This window comes from Falco peregrinus, chromosome 6 (genome assembly GCF_023634155.1).
Source record: "Falco peregrinus isolate bFalPer1 chromosome 6, bFalPer1.pri, whole genome shotgun sequence".
Taxonomy (NCBI): domain Eukaryota; kingdom Metazoa; phylum Chordata; class Aves; order Falconiformes; family Falconidae; genus Falco; species Falco peregrinus.
In genome coordinates this window covers 21336917-21355188 of record NC_073726.1, presented here as the reverse complement: position 1 = coordinate 21355188, position 18272 = coordinate 21336917, and the positions used below count along the sequence as shown (strand labels likewise).

Sequence of the window (18272 nt, the reverse complement as noted above, 5' to 3'; positions counted from 1 at the left end):
GACTGGACTCAGAAGGTGAAACGCAAAGTGAAAGCAGGGCACTTTGCAGCACTTGTGCTGCTCCCCAGCTGTGCCTGGCATACGAGCTGTCACTTGGTATCCTCTGAGAAAGCTGCCCCTGAGCCTGTCACCAAGTGCAGGCGCTCATCACACAGCTCTAAGGTGCAGGTCCGTTCCCAGCACAGCTGCAGTGGAACATTTCCATGTCCATCTTCTCACTGATCATTCTGCAATGCCACATCAAAGAGCTGGAAAAGTAAAAGAAGGACCTTCCTTCCCACAGGGGCTCTCAGGACAGTGCTGCAGCTCCTGAGGCTGGGCTTGCACTGCTCTGACTCCCAGCCTGCTGCTCCAAGGCAGATGCAGATGACTCCTTAGAAGCTCCTTCCCCTGTGCAGGGACTCTCAAAAACCCACTCAGAAAAGCCACAGTGTTCAAACTTGGCGCTCGCTGCTCAGCCAGGGCTTCTCCTTTCCAGCCCTGGGAAGTTTGATTGACTGAATTTTTTTGTTTCCTGATGTTCACACTTCCTATCCTAGCATAGCCTCTCTCCAAAGAGCAAGGTATTTGTCAAAAGCAATGATTGCTAAGTTACAAGAAGGTACGTGGGTGCTACATGCAAACCCCTACAATCAACGAGACCCAGCCCATACAATGGCCACAGAAGACACCAACAGCATCTCAGCTGTAGGGCTACAACTCCATGCCATCACTCTACACATCATTCAATCTCTCTGTGGATGAGGCTGTATCTCCCCCATTAGTTCAATACCAACCCAGTCTCACTTGAGGTTAGAGTTCTCCAGAGGAGGATCACGATCAAAGCAGACTGTGTAACGTACCCAAGAAATAAAGAGAAGGTGGAATAGGTAACTCATCCCTTCACATGCAGGACACAAAGTTATGAACTTTATACCATAACAAAACAAGCTGACATCCCCAAAGGCTGGTGGAGACCTTCAGGAGGTAGACGATCAATTAACTGCAGGAAATGAGAGCACTGTATTTCATTAAAGGTACCAAAATCCTCCACAATCCTCCTCCTCCTCTGCAACCTACGCATTTGCATCACCTGAGGCTGGCATCAGAGACCAGTGAAGAACAACAGTGCCCTCTACCAAAAGAAACAGCCAACGTCTTCTGCAACCTGCAGTCCTGAGCCCAAGCAGCTGGGACACAACTGCCCTGCTCTCCAAAGGACGGTAGGCTCAGGCTGGGCTCTGGGTGATGCCATCCAGGTTCGGACCACTGAGCCCAAGCATGCACGCTAACACTTCATCTTCCTCAGTGGTGATGCACTTTGGGGCCTCTGACATACCAGGCTGGAAAATACTTCTGACTCTCTTATGCAACACATGAATCGATGATTCAAGCAACAGTGATGCTAGTAATTTTTTTTTTTTTTTTTTTTTTTTTAATCCCACTGTTTTACCATCTGTTCTTCCCATATCTATGCTGGCCACTAGGGGAAACAGTGAGGGCAAAGGCCCAGCCAGCAGGATGCTCTCACTATTAGACTTTTAAATAATTAGAAGTACCCAACAATTGTTACTCCAATTTCAAAACATTTCTTACACAATAAACTAATTTCTTGATCAAAAGATGGTTCAAGCTCCTGATTATTTCTTCAGAAAGCCATTCCACAACAGGAAGAAGTGGTAACACTTCTGCCACCTCCACTGCTACCTGCAGGTACCAAGGAAGTAACAAAATACATCCCCATCATACCAGGGAGGTGTATTCCACCCTTAACTTTTTTTTTTTTAAGCAGAAAAAGAAGAAACGTCAAAATAGTAGTCCACTAGGAACTCAGTCAACATGTTTTCATGTATTAGTAATTTAAACACTGTGATGATGGAAATCAACTGGAAATCTTGCTACAGATAAATGGGCAGACAAGGAGCAGTAAAGAGAGGTCCCTGCCACGCAAAACAGACACCCTGGACACTACTGACTCGCACAACCTGCCACAGGAATCAAAGCAAGATACCAAGGAAAAAATCTGATAGAGAAGATACTTGTGTCACAGTTATTGCACACTCAGGATCAGCTGTAGCTCTCAGTCAGTCCCAGCCTCCCACAACATGCTCTCCAAGGTCCGACCCCAGCTGTAGGTGCCTTCCCAGTCTGTGCCCCTGCATCTCCCAGGGCTGAAGACCTGCCCATCCTTCGCTATGCCCTACCCCGGAGAGCAGGCATGTCTGCAGCACACCCACCTCCCTCCCTGTAGATGTCTGAACCAGGGCACTGCAAGAGCATCCCAAGTCTCGGCTGCTTCAGAGGGAGGAGACAGCCGTACATTCCCAAACGGCAGGGAAGCAGCTGCAGGAAAACCCAGACCCTGTATGTCTGCAAGTGCTCTTCAGCCCACCCGTTTAGATACAGCCTAATTAAGTTTGTGAAGAGCTTCCCTACATTTCTCTCCACAAAGGCAGACTTGTACATGGAAGCAGATAAACAGCACAGAATGTTTCCTGAGGAGATGGTACAGCATCTCTCCAAACAAACACAACTTGAGAGAGGCAAATAGTAGCAAGGTGATACCCAACAGTCTTGGGTTTCTACCAAGGCCAGGTTTCAGGCTTGCAGTGCACAGGAGAGCTTATGCTCTGTTCTCACACCTTCTTTCAGTCCATGGATGAGTTACTGTGACAACAGGCTGCTCGCACATATGCATCAAAGCATTTGGCACATTCTGCTTCACACACCCAAACTTGTCCTTTAATTTCTGGGTGTCGCTTCCTGAGAGCTCAGCAAGCTCTGTATGGCAGGTGAGGGCTGGTTCCACCACTGAAATCAGGTGGGAGACAGACAGGATCTGCTGCGAAAGGTGATTTTGAAAGACAAAAGGGAGCGAGGGTCAAGGGAGAGAGAGACGGTAGCTCAGGGTGAAATGAGCCCAAATTGGACATTGACAGTACCGCAGGACTGGTAGATTTCAGGATATGTTAAGTAAACATACATTTTACAGTGCCTGCAACCTATCCCAAACGGCTATTTTGTCTTAACTATGGTTACCAAATGTTCCTCTGCAATTTTAACCAAAGCTGCAGGTGCTTCTCCCAACATTTCCCTGGATAGCAGACTCAGGACTACTCTGTAATTAACCCAAGGCAAGAATGAGTTGTGTTCAAAGCGGAGGCACAGGCACTCCAGTGCCAGCTTCAGCAGAAAGTTGTCCAACAACTGACAAACCAGGTCCTGAAAAATTAATACTCATATTTAATTTCATATATTGCAAATACTCCCTAATGATATTATGGAGATGTCTGCGTGCAGGCTTAGCTTGCACAGAGTCCCAGCCCTATGAGCCGTTACTCAATTCCCAACCAAGAAGGGATCCCACCTTCGAGGCTTCAGTTCCCCACTGAGCACATGGAAGCTGCCCACATTTTGGATTTCTCTGATGACACCAGCACAGCTCCGAACAGCAAGTGTGTGCACACAAAGAGAACAAGACAGATGTGAATCCACTTCCCTGGGGACAGTGATCAGAATGACAATCAGTTCCAGATCAGATGTCAACAGCTCCTTGTGCTGTAGCACTAACACTTCCCACACACTGGAAATGCCTTGTACGAGACACCCCAGGCTCACATCTGCCTTGTGTGCAGACACATGATGCTACAGTCACCTCCTGAACCACTATAATATGCCTCATTTTTAGGTTTCAGTAAGATGTTAGTTTGTAACTACCTAGAAGTTTTTCTGTTAAGTGCAAGATCCTGCATTTTATCCTACTGAATTGCATCCCATTTCTGTTATGCCAAGTCATCCAGCTCCAGAAGTAAAACGTTCTCACTTCATAAGATCCCACAAAGAAACATTAGCAGTGCATTTCAGTTTTCTTTTGGCCACAGCTATTAGTGAAAGCATTTAATAGGTGAAATTGTTAATCAGCTAGCGATAGATGATGAATTTCTAGTGCTCCTCCAACATTTCCTCCAACTTTACTAATAATTTCCTACATGGCACTGTCCTGAAATTCAAGCAAGCTGGAACAACGGCGTTTCCCTAGCCAACATAGTCAATCAATCTCCTTTAGTACAGAAATGTTCCCAGACAAACCCCATTCTGTCCCACCCCTTTTCTCATCTTCCTCCATGTCTCTCTCCCTTCAAAATCTGTTTTTAAACACTTTCGTACCAGTGAACTCTTAAGCATCTTAACTGGGGTTGCCCAGAGTGCTCCCACACATGAGGTGCACCGTTCCCTCATTGGAATTTTTGCTAATGTGCCAGTAATTTTGCCTATTATTTTTTTTAAGGATGTTGTTGTCATTTGTTTGTTGGGGGCTGCAAGGGCAGGGCTGCCCCCCGAGGGAGGTGGGCCAGGAACCCACGAGACCCTACAGCTGCAGGGCAGGGGCCTCACTGGCCACAACTCAAGGAAGGCCAGCACGACAGATCCAGAGATGGTGGCCAGGTCCAGCCAGGAGGCCAGCTCATAAGGCAGTGGCATGGCAATGGGGCAGGTCTCAAGACAAGCCAGGAAGCCAATGTGCAGGCTGGGGTTAAGGCCAGGTCTAACCATCAGTGGGCAGGTCCACAGTCATAAGATATGTCTGAGGCCAAGCTGGGAAATCAGTCCATGGGTCAGGGTCTGGATCAAGAGGGTCCATGGTCAGCCACGGGCATGACTATGACTGAACTGAAGGCAGGACTCCTCCAGCACAGTTCAGGCAGGGACTGAAAGCCACAGCTTAAATAGAGCTCCTGGGACCAGTGGTGTGGGAGGAGACCCCAGGTGAAGCTGGTCAGGGACATTAAGACATACTAGTGTCCTCAGGGCCCTGCCATTGTTCTCCCCAGCTGGCAGTATCAGTCCTGCCATATAGCCTATCCATCCAACATTGTGCCCGTTTTTACAGGGAACTGTTCTGGTAGATGTGGACCTTTATCTCATTAGCTTTGATCTTATATCATTCTCATTGCTTAATAGCTCTACATCCTCTTTCCTTACTCTTCTATTTGTACAGCTGAAGAATCTATTACTACTCCTCTTAACATTCTCAAAGTCTAGCTCAGCTGAGTTTTTGGCAAGTTGCATCTTACATTTATGATTTCAGATTCCCCTGACACAGGGTTTTTTGTTGTGTTTTTTTGGTTGGTTTTTTTTTTGTTTGTTTGTTTGTTTTTCCAGGTGAATCCTAGCCTTTGTTCTTTCAGAGCTTTGCTTATTCCTAGAGGCCTAGGGACAATCACATTTGGATTCCCTACCTGCAAAACTTCTTGTTTGCCAGGAATACATGTCAGGGCAGGTTTTTGTTGCTTTGCCTTAAAATATTCATTCAGAATTCCACTTCTCTTAACTCACTGAAGATAGTCAGTTCCATTTACTTCATGACATTTTTCTTCTTTAGCAAATATAAAAATCTAGACTCTATCCTTATTACCAGGATATCTTACACCATCCTTTTCCAAAGCAATCTATATGGTTTTATTCTATCTCTGTTTCTGCACAATCCATGCATCACACAAATGTCCTACCCTCAGCTTTACCATTACTTCTACCTTTCCTGAAAGCACAGATGTGCTGCTCTGGCCTCTTCTTTCCCGTAACAGCTGTTGGACTGACCAAATCACTTGGTTCAGCTTCTTCCCCTCTGCACTCATAAGCTAGCATTTGTATTCTAAACACCTCAGCCTTATCTCACTGGCCACCATCAACTCCATCTGCAGAGAAGACAGCCTCTTCTCAGAGCAGTCTGCCTGCTTTGCTGTGACTTTCACCTGTCCACCTGCCTCACCTCTCGTGTTCCTCAAGGCAAAGGGCAAAGATATGTCAACATCTATCTGATCTTCCTCCTCTTGTACCAAAACTAGCAATGCAGATAGCAGCCCATCCAGATCAACCCCCTTCATTTCTTTGTTTAAAGCCACTTTGATTCCAGAGGGACCAGATGTTTGGGTAGAGTCCCTGCACCAAGCGCTCCTCCTCTGAATGCTTTCAGTAGCCGAGTAGCAGGTGGCTCACCAGCCCTGGGAGCTGCCACCACTGCAGCCAAAGGGCTTTAGCTCTAGCAAAAGCTACAGGCGCATATGCCTCCTTCCCTCATTGATGATGCACATCAGGCAGCTCATGCTCAGTGACCTGGTGCTTTCTGACCCCTGAACCTGCGGTCCTTGGGGACATGCTGAGGAGCAGATGAAAGAGAATGGGAGGTAGACACATATGGGCTGGACATGCCGAAAAACAGTCACTGAAACCTGTTTCATTTTAGTCAGAAGCCTACATGCATTCACACTTGTGAAAAACCATCTTCCTACATCACCTGGAGACAAATCTGCAGTCTCTCGGGTACTGGTGCAAGTGCTGCCCACCCGTAGTACCTGTCACATCCCCTGGTGACACTTTGCAGCACCTCCACAAGTGTGAATGAAACTCCAAGTGGCTGCTTGACAAGGGGGAGTGGGAGCGCAGTCCCTCCGGTCTGAAGATCCACCAGTGCCTCTGGCTCAGGGAGACAAAGCCATTCATTCCTGTGCAGAATAACGGCTGCAGCTGGAGATCCAAGGGGAGGCACTCCCACTGCCCACTACACATCACAGCCTCATCACAGATCCAGAGACAGGGAGATGTGACTAGCCAGTGTTTGCATGCAGGTTCTTATACCCACAGGTCTCAGACTACTAACAGCTGGGAGGACCACCTGATGAGAATTGATCCTGTACTGGCAGAAAGACAGGGCCGGTTGCAACCACATGGAAGGCACAAAAATAAAAGATTAACTCCCTAAATCCAATAGAAATGTCACACCACTTTAAGTACAATATAGAGTTTGGTATTAGAGGAGGTGCAGACAGGAACAAAAGTATGTAATGAAATGATGGGCCTGATAACTAGAACCTCGATCTCCTCTCAGGACCTCAGGATGATAGAAGAAGGACCATCTCTATGGGAAGACGGGTGAAAGCGGAGATCTCCAACTCAGTAGGGCCAGAAGAACATACAGAACACTTGAGTTATTGACCAAAGGAACTCTGTTTAGGCCCCAGAGGATTTCTGCTCCACATACAGGAGATATCTAAGGAGACTGTCACTGGTAAGTGAGAAACTCAAGTTGTTGCCTTGGGGCCTGTAACAGAGGTGGGCAACAGGACATCTTCCTTCAGAGTCAACAAGCACTGCAGCGTCTACAAACTGGGACCTGGGAGGGAACTGCTGACCCAGGGGCACCCTTGGAGAAGAACTTGGCTCATTTATGTAGATCAATATGCAGCTCATGGCCTTTTCCATCAAAGCATGAAAATACACACAGGTTAAAGGAACATCCTAATACCATCTCTAAAATGTCAACCCTGAAAGTTGCACTCTCTGAATCTCAATGAAGATCACAATGACTTTCCAAGATGCTCTCATCCTTGTCACAGTCATCTTCAATATACTCCAACAAGAGTCCAGTCAGGTATCTGCCACTCAACCCTGGCACTTTCCTCAATCAATAAACACAGCTGGAGATGTCTGCAAGGCTAATGTGGCTTTGTTCCCCAGCAAAGTATAGACAGGCCAAAACCTTTGCACCAGTGCACAGCCCAGTCAGCTGTTAGGCTGTACCCAAAGTTGGAAGATAGACACTTTCCATTTCTTTGATCCTGATGAGAAGTGTCATAGCAACATCGTGTCCATACAGCTCAACTTTCCTCTGTACTCAAACATCATGGCCTTATCCAAACTACCTTCTGCACAAAACCTGTACCTGAAAACTGTACCCAAGCTTTGTCTGGAAAAGTAAAAGTCGGCAAAAGCCAAAACCATGCTGGGGGACAGGCCAACAACAGTATGGACAGCTAGAGGAAAATGCTTGTGCCTCTGCTCCAGCTTTTTTGTCTGAACACCACTGTTTTTCACATTTCGCTACACAACTTCAATTTAACCCAAACACCTAACATTCTCCAAGAAAGCACCCACCAAACATGAACTCCTAGATACAGGAAGAGTTTATAAACCATGTCAATTAGTCTAGTCTCTTTTTTCACTTAGCATCACAAAAGGGCAGGGCAAACAGCCCCTGCACACTGAAAAGGCTCCAGAGTACAGCTCCAAAGCAGCATGAGAGGGAGGAAGGTGGGACCTTCTCACTGGAAGTCCCAACTCATCAGCCCTAATCATTCTTGAAAAAGGAGGAATATCCCATTCAAGTCTTCACTATCAACAGGCATCTCCCATGGGTCCAGAGTACAGCGGAGTTCACACCACCTTGCTCAGGCAGGAGCCTTCCCTGGCCAGGGTGTGCAAAGGCCAGCGCAGAAAGATGAAGAACACACAAAGATAATTTGAAGGAAGAATACAAATGAGTATTGGGAACACAGCCTGGAACTTCAGGCTGGAGAGCTAACAGCTGAACTAAATCAGAGGTGGAGGGAGAAAAAAGCTTTGCTGATCAGACCCTGCAGCATCCAGGTTTGTAATACAACCAGTGGAGTTCCACTCCCACTACACCCTCCACGGCCACACCACCAGGTCCCAAAGGCACCAAGTACTTTATCCACTGGGACTGATGTGCAAGTGACCTGCCACATACTCATCACAGCACACACAGAGTTAGTGGCTCACTTACGGAATGCAAGCATCCTGTTAAGGAGATGCACGAGGGTGCAAACACATACATTTAAAACTCTCAGGAAGGACTGGGATTAGGGCAAAGAAAAGAGTTTTGTAAGTGGGTTCAGGCTTCCAGAATTTAATTAAAACTAGTCGTTGGGCAAACAGAGAACTGTACTTTATTGATTTTCTTTTCTCTTCTACCACTTAGTTTCCAACTTCGTAATCAAGGTCTAACTCTCACTTACCAGAATCCAGCTGTCTGAATTTTAAAGCTCATTTAATATGCAAAGTGAGCTTCACCAAATCTGTCAAGTCAGGGCTGCTCCTCTCCTCTCCCAAGTAATACATTTAAAAAAACCCCATAATCCAGATGTTCTCTTCAGTTGCTTTACACTGGGACAAGCTCAGGCTTGCCAAAAGTGTTTCCCACCCAGTCCTCAGGCTGGGAGAGGACTGCTGCCTCGGCAGCTGTCAGTGACAAGGGTTAAGTTGTGGTGGTACACTCCGCAACAGCAGGAGACCCACTTAGTCATGGTGACCTGCTGTTTGGCACATGCAATCCACAGCTCCTCCTGACACTGCTGTCCTCCAGGAACAGCAAACTTGTGTTAGGTGGTGGCTGGCACTGGAGATGGCGGGTGAGGAGTGCCAGGGCTGAGTTACAGCCATTTTTAATGTTTTCTATCAGGCTAGAACAAACACATGCGAATTACTGTTTTCTTTTGAAGCCTCCTAAAATGTAATGTGGGGTTGGAAGTTCAGATCAACAGTCACACTCTCTAGCTCCATCACTCACTGCTACCTGCAGAAGACCCTGCCACTGCAGCAGTCTCCACAGAAGGGACCGATGAGTGTTCTCCTCACGACAGTACCACACACCGTGGACCAGCATGTCTACCACTGGATGCTAAAATGCACTCGGTAACATTTGCAATCATAACCTAAGAACCTTGAGATACAATTTTTCAGATGCATCCATTGCACGTTGCAAAGAATGGGCAAACTTGGAGACTGCTAGAAATCAAATACTTCTGAATTTCCAGGTCTGTCTGGTCTATCTGCTGAGAGACTCAGATCGAAAAAAACAGCTTACCTTGCCGTGGATCATACTGTCGCATCTGCACCTCCTCGACACATTCTGCCGGGAACCAGCCAGTCCTTCCTTTCACAGTTCCTTCCCAAAAGCCACCTTCGCCAATACTCAGCACTGTGGAAAGAAACAAACAGGTATGTGAGAATCAGCAGGGCTCCCAGAAGAAGGGGAGGCCAGAATGGCCATCATACAGTGTTAACACAGTGGAAACATGAAAGGGCAAAGCACAGATAATCTGTCTGTGGTCAGGTGTGGTCTGGAGGAAGAAAGCACCTCAAGAAGCCTTCAAAGAGCTTCCTTCACCCATGTCCAGAAGAGAGAGAGTGTGGAAACGGCCTTCAGGCAGCCATGTGCTGCAAAAATGAAACAGCAAATTGGTAGCATCTGTCTTTGTAAGCAGGATTGTTAATGGGGGACCCAGACATGCTACCTACAGTGACTTCTGACATTCTCAGAGCAACAGAGAAATCACAGCCTCATAAGGAAAATGAGATGCAGAGAGGGAAATAAACTGGCCAAGGTGACGGCACAAGTCACTGAGAACCGGGGTGCCCTGACTGGCCCACGTTCAAAAAACCAAGAGCTGTTTCACTCTAAATGACACAGCAAACAGGAAGGTACTTCACTGTCACAGCAAAATTCTCCCAACCCATTAAGCCTTGTTTTTACTTGCTCAGAGCTTACAGAAACAAAAAGGAAGTCTTGAAATGTGCTCTGAAGATTAAATGAATTCAGAGTCAAGGAGATTTTAACAGAGAATCACATCAGGAGCTGTCTCATTAAACCAGGGAACTATCAGCTTGAACCCCTTACCAACTGCTGGCTGAAAAGGATGGCTTTCAGGTAGTGGGATACAAACTACTGAAGAGCTACAGAAAAAACCAGCACTTCTTACTACACCTGAAGAATGAACTGGGGTCCAAAGCAGACCAGCCAGCACAGTTCAAGATTACACAACAGTCTGAGGTTTCTGCTATGAAAACCATCACCAGCAAATGCATGTTTGATGTCAGCTCTCATCACCTAGTTCCCTGCAACTGGATCGCCCGCACCTTATACCAGCAGGCTCTGCAAGAAAAATCTGGACTGTTTCAGGGCATTTAAAAATGCAGCAGGTGTGACCACTACATTTCCTATGACAACAGAGAAAATATTCGTCGTTCCCACAGCACCAAGAGAACAAATGTGCGTATAATACAAGAGAGAAGAAAGGGAGGAAAGAATCATTACCGGTCTTTCTGGATGTTCTCCATTTATAGATTATATCCAGAGTGCCCAAATATTACCCCTGTTTTATCCAGAAAATGGCTGATGTTCACTTCACTTGAATTCAAGCACTTACAAGGCCAATTAACTGCACCATCCTGATCCAAGAAAGCAGAGAAGCACGTTTTCAGGTTACTGTCGCTCACAACACTTTCCTAACACTTGATAACACAGTGGTCTGTGGAACAGATTGTGAAGTAACGTGTTAGATATAGTCTATAAAATGCTATAGATCAAGACAAACTGCTGCACATCACCAGAAGGCAATAAGCTTTTGATACATCCTTTGGAAAACATTATGGTGTAGCATTCATAACAGCAATTCATTTGACATCCAGACAAAAAAAAAACCATCCCAACAACCAGAAGGAGTCAGCATCCTATTCTGTCACCATTATCTGGATAACGAGCTCTTGAAAGCAAGCCCATCACATCAAGAGGTCCTCTTGATTAGCACAGAGACACAGGGTTTCTCGGGACTTGCTTTGAAACTTCAGGAGTTGTTATAAAAGCCCTCAGTACAGAGAGGGGACAGTAAACTGGATTCGTACAGCTCCTCAACAAATCCCTAGTGAAGAAAAAGGCTGATGTTTGGGGTATTTTACACTTGCATCATCTTATCTTATGCTTTCTTCCTATGGCTGTTTCTCCAACTTTGTCATCATAACTTAACCTTATGGCTTTTATAGCAGAAACTTCATTTTAAGCTTGCCTATGGTCTGAAACGTAGTGAAGCGAATTTGACAGTTAAAGAGAGATCTGCTTCTCCCAGAGGCAGAGACCGCAGGTTTGCAGACAAGTCTCATGACCTGGCCCTGCACAAAGGCAGTGACCTTGGAGGCTGCTGGATGCTCTCTTCGGCCATCATGCAGGTCCCCGTAAAAAGGTGAGGAACCTCCTGTGGCTGGTTACTGGAAAGGCCCTTTGGCAATGGGATGACAGTGATGAGGCAACCAGCAAGTGTGGGAAAACCTGTCTCATTCTCCTAAGGCTGCAATGCAACCAGCCAGAAGGAACGGAGCTGATCAGCGGTTATTCAGCTCTAGGTGAAAGAAACCACCAAGAAAATGAAAGCACTGGTATGACACGATCCCCAACAATGAGATCTTTGATCCTCCGTAGGAACAGCTCTCGAAATAAACTCTTTAATAACAATAAAATCTGTACCACAAGGCCCTGCAAGCATCCTATGGCTGTGCACGGTGTCAGAGCCACACAAACGTCAGTTACTGCTTGTCTTCACCACAGCACAAGGATTCTGCACAATCCCCAGCATCCTATCACTCATCACTTCTTTACCTACAGCTTGGAACAGTCTGGGCACTCTGCAGAACGCACAAAAATGCCCGATTTGAAAGGGTGAGCTCCCACTCCCCAATAGCCATCCTCTCAGGTTACCTCCCCACGAAGACAATCTCACCTACAGCTGGAACACAGCAAGGCACCTGGCCAGAAAGGGCTGTGGAGGCCAGCATGCTTGACTCCTCTCTCCTGGACATGTCTGCTTCACCGTAGCACAAGGAGGCAGGAGCACTGTGTTTGAACGACTAGACTGCTGTCTGTCATCTGTGTCTCATCCTGCTGTCCTCCGCCACCCCCAATGTCCCACCCTGCACCTCCTTCAGCATTCAGGCTTCACGTCTGTTAGCTGCACTGCTTTCTGCCCCAGCTGGTCACCTCTACACAAATCACTATGGGATTAGCTCTCTTCATTAGAGCAGCGGTGCCTTCCAAGTCAAAGACTTCTAATGAAAATGTTTTCTTTTTTGCTGTCTCAATGCAAAATATCAGCAGCCCTGACCACGCAGGAGTCCTTGTGCTCTTGGTACAGCCATCAAGGCCAACATGTCTGGGGAACTTGCTCCTGCTAGGTGTTCAGCACCCATCCTGAGCTATATGCAGGGCTAGAAGGGAAAGCTGCCCTTCTCAGGTAAGGTAGACAAATGCCAGTGGTGGGAATAGAACATAAGGGTTAAATCCCAGTTGGCAGATCCATAGGTCTTTCAGCTCAGGAACAAGGAGTGTGTGACTACGCACAGAGCAGCACACCTTGCCCTCAACATGGATCACAGTCCTACTGCCAGGCTGGGATTTCTGTTGCTGGTGACCGAGTGGACAATTTTTATATATTTTTTTTAATTAATCAACAAATAAACACCTGAATTACTATGGTATTTCATATCCCGACTGGCAAAAGGCACAGACACATCTACTATCTGCCATGTGCTGCTGCCTTTCCGATTCAGCTCCCCCCTGACACTTCAGAGACAGCACTACCAGGTTTATCCCCACACCCATCACCATAGTGCCCGCATGTCATTCATAGCTAAATCCAAGCAATAAATTAACACTGCTCCATGCCAGCCAGAGCAAGCTCCCCAAAGAACAACTCCATGATTACCTGTATTTAGGCATTAGTCCTATAGGAAGCAAGGGAAAAGCAAGCAAGCCAGCCTGACTTTCAAGCCAAACAGGAGACTCGTTTCAGTGTCTTCTCTAGATCTTTTCTTAAGATGCAAATGCTCCTGCTCTCCAAAGGTTATGACTATGTCACAATTTGGAACAGACCCAAATCCTGTACCTTATTTCCCACTGCTCTCATCTATGCTTTAAAAGGTCTGATAAAACTTCCCAGTGGAACATTTCCATTTTCTAGTACTTCAAATTTCCACTTCCAAACCAACCCCTCATGGAGGAGAGCTCATCCAGCTCTCCAGAGCCTTCTGTTCTGGCATTGTAATGCTGGGCTCTTCAGGCACACAGCGCTCCTTTTTAAGATTTGCTACTGCTTGAGGACTGGAAGGACTGAAGTCTCACCCTGTCTGGCATTGAGCTGAACACAGATTTTAAGGTAACTGCAAACTCAGTCTTATTCTAATGAAAGGAAAAATTTGGAGTTGTCCCTATTTTGCCAGTTTGTCTCTGAGAACATTACATGAGACAACATTAAAACCTCGCTAAAGTCAAACAATATCCGCTGCTCTCCCCTCATCCAGCAAGCTAGCCACTTCGCTGCAGAAGGCTGTCAGCTTGGTTAAGCAGAATTTCCCCTTCACAAATCCAGGCTGGCTACTCCCAGTCACCATCTTGTCCTTCATGTGTTTGGAAATGGTTTCCAGGGTTAGTTGCTCCATCACCTTCCCAGGGATCAAGGTGAGACTGACCAGTCTGGAGTTTCCCACACACTCCGCCTTGCTTTTCTTGAAAGCAGGAGTGACATTTGCTGTCTTCCAGTCATCAGGAAACTCTCCTGACTACCATGACCTTTCAAAGATGATGGAGATGTGGCCTGGCAATGCCACCAGCCAGCTCCCTCAGCACTCACAGCTGCACCTCATCAGGCCTGTGGACTCTTATATGTCCAGTTTGTTTGAATGTTCCCTAACCTAATTCTCCTCCACTGAGGGTATGCCTACCTTGCCATGGACTATCCCCCAGGTCTCAGGGACCTGGAATTGCTGAAGCCCGGTCTTACCAGTGAAAGCTGAGGTGAAGAAGGTAGGTACCTCAGCTTCAGAGGTACTCATTCAAACTTTTCTTGACGTATACACATGCAACTTCTTCAGAAATGAGGTACAGAGAGCATGAACTTTGGGCTGGCAGGGAGAGGAGCAGATGGGTGCCAAGGAACTCTGAAGTTACAACAATGCATGCCTGGCACACCAGAAGGACAGCACTCAAGCAGCAGCTTGGATTCAGCTGGACTTCAGCAGGGCCTGACTTGACCCATGGATGCCATCTCCCAGCAGCCTCTCCCAGCAAGTCACTCCAAAAGCCTGTTTCATTTTCTTCTGCAAAGTCAGGCCCTTATCCTTTGGTTCCAGGCTCAGAATCCCCTGGGAGCCCACCTCACCTGTGACAGCCCTCCTCTCCCATGGGGGCCTTTAAAGCGAGTGGGCAATACCACAGCAGTCAAGAAAAAGCCGGCACTGACAGGAAAAGAGAAATAAATGGTCTACTGAGACCTACAAATCATTGATGCAAGCTGGGCGACTCATACACACAGCCATCAGCTCTGAAGGTCACTGGTAATTTCAATAGCTATAAACATGGTAATGAGGCATATACTGAGTCATGTTGGGATGCGCACATGAAATGCTTAAATATGCTTTGAAGAAATTAACAAACAAGACATACTGGGGAAAAAATTCTTTAATGAAGGAAGTCCTAGCTAATGAAGTCTGGATCCCAGACCCTGGCTGGTCAAGTCCCACTGCAGCTTCCCCAGGATCATGCTATAGTGCTGTTTGCTCCATGGCCTGAACAAAGAAGCCCAAGTGACTGCCACGTTCTCGACTTGGGTTTGCCTGCAAGGATCCTTCAGCCTGCAGCTGCAGGACCCTGGAGGACAAGCCCACAGCAGCTGCTGAAATCATCTTGGTTTTATCTCAACCACTCCTGAAGGATCTCTTGCCAACTCCTCCACTCTCATACCAAATGTGTCTGCATTCCTACCTTCCCCTTTGAGGCACAAATCCATCTTCCATCACTGTTCTACCACGGACCTGACCCTACTTTTGCCCATGCCATTTGCAGCTTTTACTCATTTCCAAACACATCTTCCAGACCATTTTATGCTGCCTCCTACAGACTCCACTGTACCTGCAAACTTCTCCCTTGGAGAATCCACTGTAGCATCCTTCAGATCTTGTGGAAAATTCCCTCCCGAAATGATGCTTATGGACCCCAGCCAGCTGCAAATGACCAGGCAGCTGTCCTGACCAAAGACTACGCTTTTTTCCCCCTGTGTTCATTCCATTCATTTCAATCCTATTTAACCCTTTAAAGCCTACATATAGAACCAGCTCAGAAGCATCAGCTCTTTAAGACCACCTCTTTGCACCCCATATCTGCATTGCCAGCTATTCTACTGTTGACTCTACAACCTGCAGTTCCAGGACCTGGTCCTGCCTTTTCTCTGTTGCACAGCACAAAGCAGGTCTCCAACCTGACAGGACTCTTGATGCTACCAAGATATGCCTCTCACATCGATTAGCGACACCACAGGTGGCTGGGACGACAAAACTCTTTAGTTTGTTCCCATCACCTTTGTTCCTTTTGAAGCTCTCATTTTCTTTTACTTCACAAGTTCCAAGACAAAAAACAAAACAAACACACACACAAAAAAACCCCAAACCCACCAACCCATAGCGGCTATGGGTCTTCCCTTTCCTGAGTCCCTTACACACTGATATGAGATTGCTCCTTTCCAGAGTAATCCCAGAAGCTGCCTTCTCACAAAGTCTCTCAGGTACAGATTTGTCCCACTTTGAGTTGTTAATTGTTTCCTCCCTATTAGAAATGTCACTCCTAGCACCCAAGCTGCTCATTTATTCATGAGGCTGGGCTCAGGCCAACCCTCGTCTCATTCACTGCTCAAGCAGAATCTTCCTCCTCAGTTTTGTCTCACAAGACAATTTCCCTCTCCTGCTCTGTTAGTGCAGGGATCACCCCGGCATCTGCTGAGGACATGGCAGCCACTGGCCCATTTCCCATAGCGTCTGCTCATGAGGTATGGTGCCCATCTTGCTCTGAGGAACACAGGATCTCTCTTCAGCATCAGAGGGTTTTGCATAGAAGGGATTCACTGCCATATTCCTCCTTCTAGCTTCTCCAGGGCAAGTCCCAAGGATGGCACCATGCCTGGAGTGCAGCACAGCCTGCAGAGCACTCTGCAGCTCTTGCTTGAGAAGCTGCAGGACCAAGTCACCTGCATCTGCACGGACTTGGCTTGACCCTGGCCTGCCTACAGACCCCTTTTGACCTTTGCACTCAGTGGTATCTTTTAAGAAATGTTTTGGTTGTTATTCTTGCCTAAAGCCCATTATTACAACAAGAGATGAGAGCTTGAAGACTAGGGTCCACTTGTGCCTCAGGGAATACGCCCTACAAAGGTTACTCTCAGGGGCCAGCTGTGGGGTCACCCATGAGCCGTGTGTGAAGGTCTCCTCCTGGCAGGCAGTGTTGGAGACCCAAGCCCACCCTGAGGGTCTCTCTACACTTACAACAGTGGTGCTGCAGTAGTTTTCTTCAACACATCCATCAATGTGTTACCCCTGCTCCCAGATGAGGACTCAAGGTAGGCGTGTAACAGAATTGCCAACCAACTCCATGTACCAGCCAGCTCTTGCGCCAAGAGGTCCCAATCTCCACTGTTTCCTTTTGTCACCCTGGAGCTAATGACACAGATACAGAACTTCGTAACATACTGCACCCATCATCTCTTCCAGGCCATGAAAATCGAACAGAGAAGCGATTTCACAGCCAAGCACATGTAACTGCTGTCTTCACTTACGGTGCTGTGGAGCCCCTGACAAGGGGAGAAGCTGAAAGGACCCCAGCTATACCAGCACAGGTACTGCAGTACGCAAACATGACTGCCAGTTCAGATTCTGCTGTGCTGGGGACAAGCTAACGCATGAAGATAAAGAACAACTTGGAGGGCAACAAGGAAAACTCTGCAGGCCCTGCTTCCCAGTGTGTAACACCCTTCATTTCATTTTTCACAGGCTTCCTCTTATCAATCCTTACTCACAGCTCTGCTCATCTTCCCTGCGGACTCCCACGCTGAACTCTGCTGAGGTCCCTCCAGCTGAACTCCCTGCCAAGGTTTCCCTCTTCCTCTAACGATGCCACCAAACCTCAACTCCCCAGGAGCGCCGAGAGGGGCCTTGCTCTTTCCAGCACTCCTCTGCTAAGTGGCAGAGGCAACGTTTGAGGGCAGTCCTCATCCCCCTTTGACCTTCCCTGACATTCCAACACCACCCTGCATACCACAGCTCTCTCTAGGCCACTCTGGCACCCTTCAGACCTGCCCTCTCCTTCACTGCCCCAGGGACTGTGACACACAGGACCCCAGTGTGTTTGTTCCCTTGGATTCTGGCCCCCTGCAGCTCCCTGTCAGCCTTGGTCTGACACTGCACCTGGATCTCACCCACCGCCACGTCTGTGGGTTTTCAGCATCCTTGGGAGCTGTCATGGCCAAATTCCTAGATAACAGGTTAATTTAGTTTCTGCCCCAAGGTGCAGAAAAACATCAGAATTCACATCTTATGTCTTGAGCTACAAACAAGGGAAAAATCCATTCTGCTTGTTTTATCTATTAAATGACTATCAGGAAGCCACCTGGGGGACAGACACAGAATCTGAATCCAGAGACTTCCAAACCTTGTGAGATAAGGCACACCTCAGAAACCCAGAGGCATCACACCACGCCTCTGCAACAGGCAGCACAAAGATGTGCACTGACGCCCAGAGAGGGGTATCAGACCCAGGTTTCAGAGACCTTCCCTGACCACTCCAACAAAAAGGCTGTTCTGAAGCCACCCTGACCACGAAAGATGCCCTTAACAATGAGGGAGAAAGG

The 18272-nt window shown here is 47.3% G+C and overlaps 1 protein-coding gene across 1 annotated transcript in view; it reads right to left on the bottom strand.

Moving 5' to 3' along the window:
• Nucleotides 1–18272, bottom strand: part of SHANK3 (SH3 and multiple ankyrin repeat domains 3) — a 368446-nt gene that overhangs the window by 134731 nt on the left and 215443 nt on the right. The window contains 1 exon segment of the mRNA XM_055807431.1: nt 9641–9754. Coding sequence (XP_055663406.1) covers nt 9641–9754 — 114 coding nt within the window.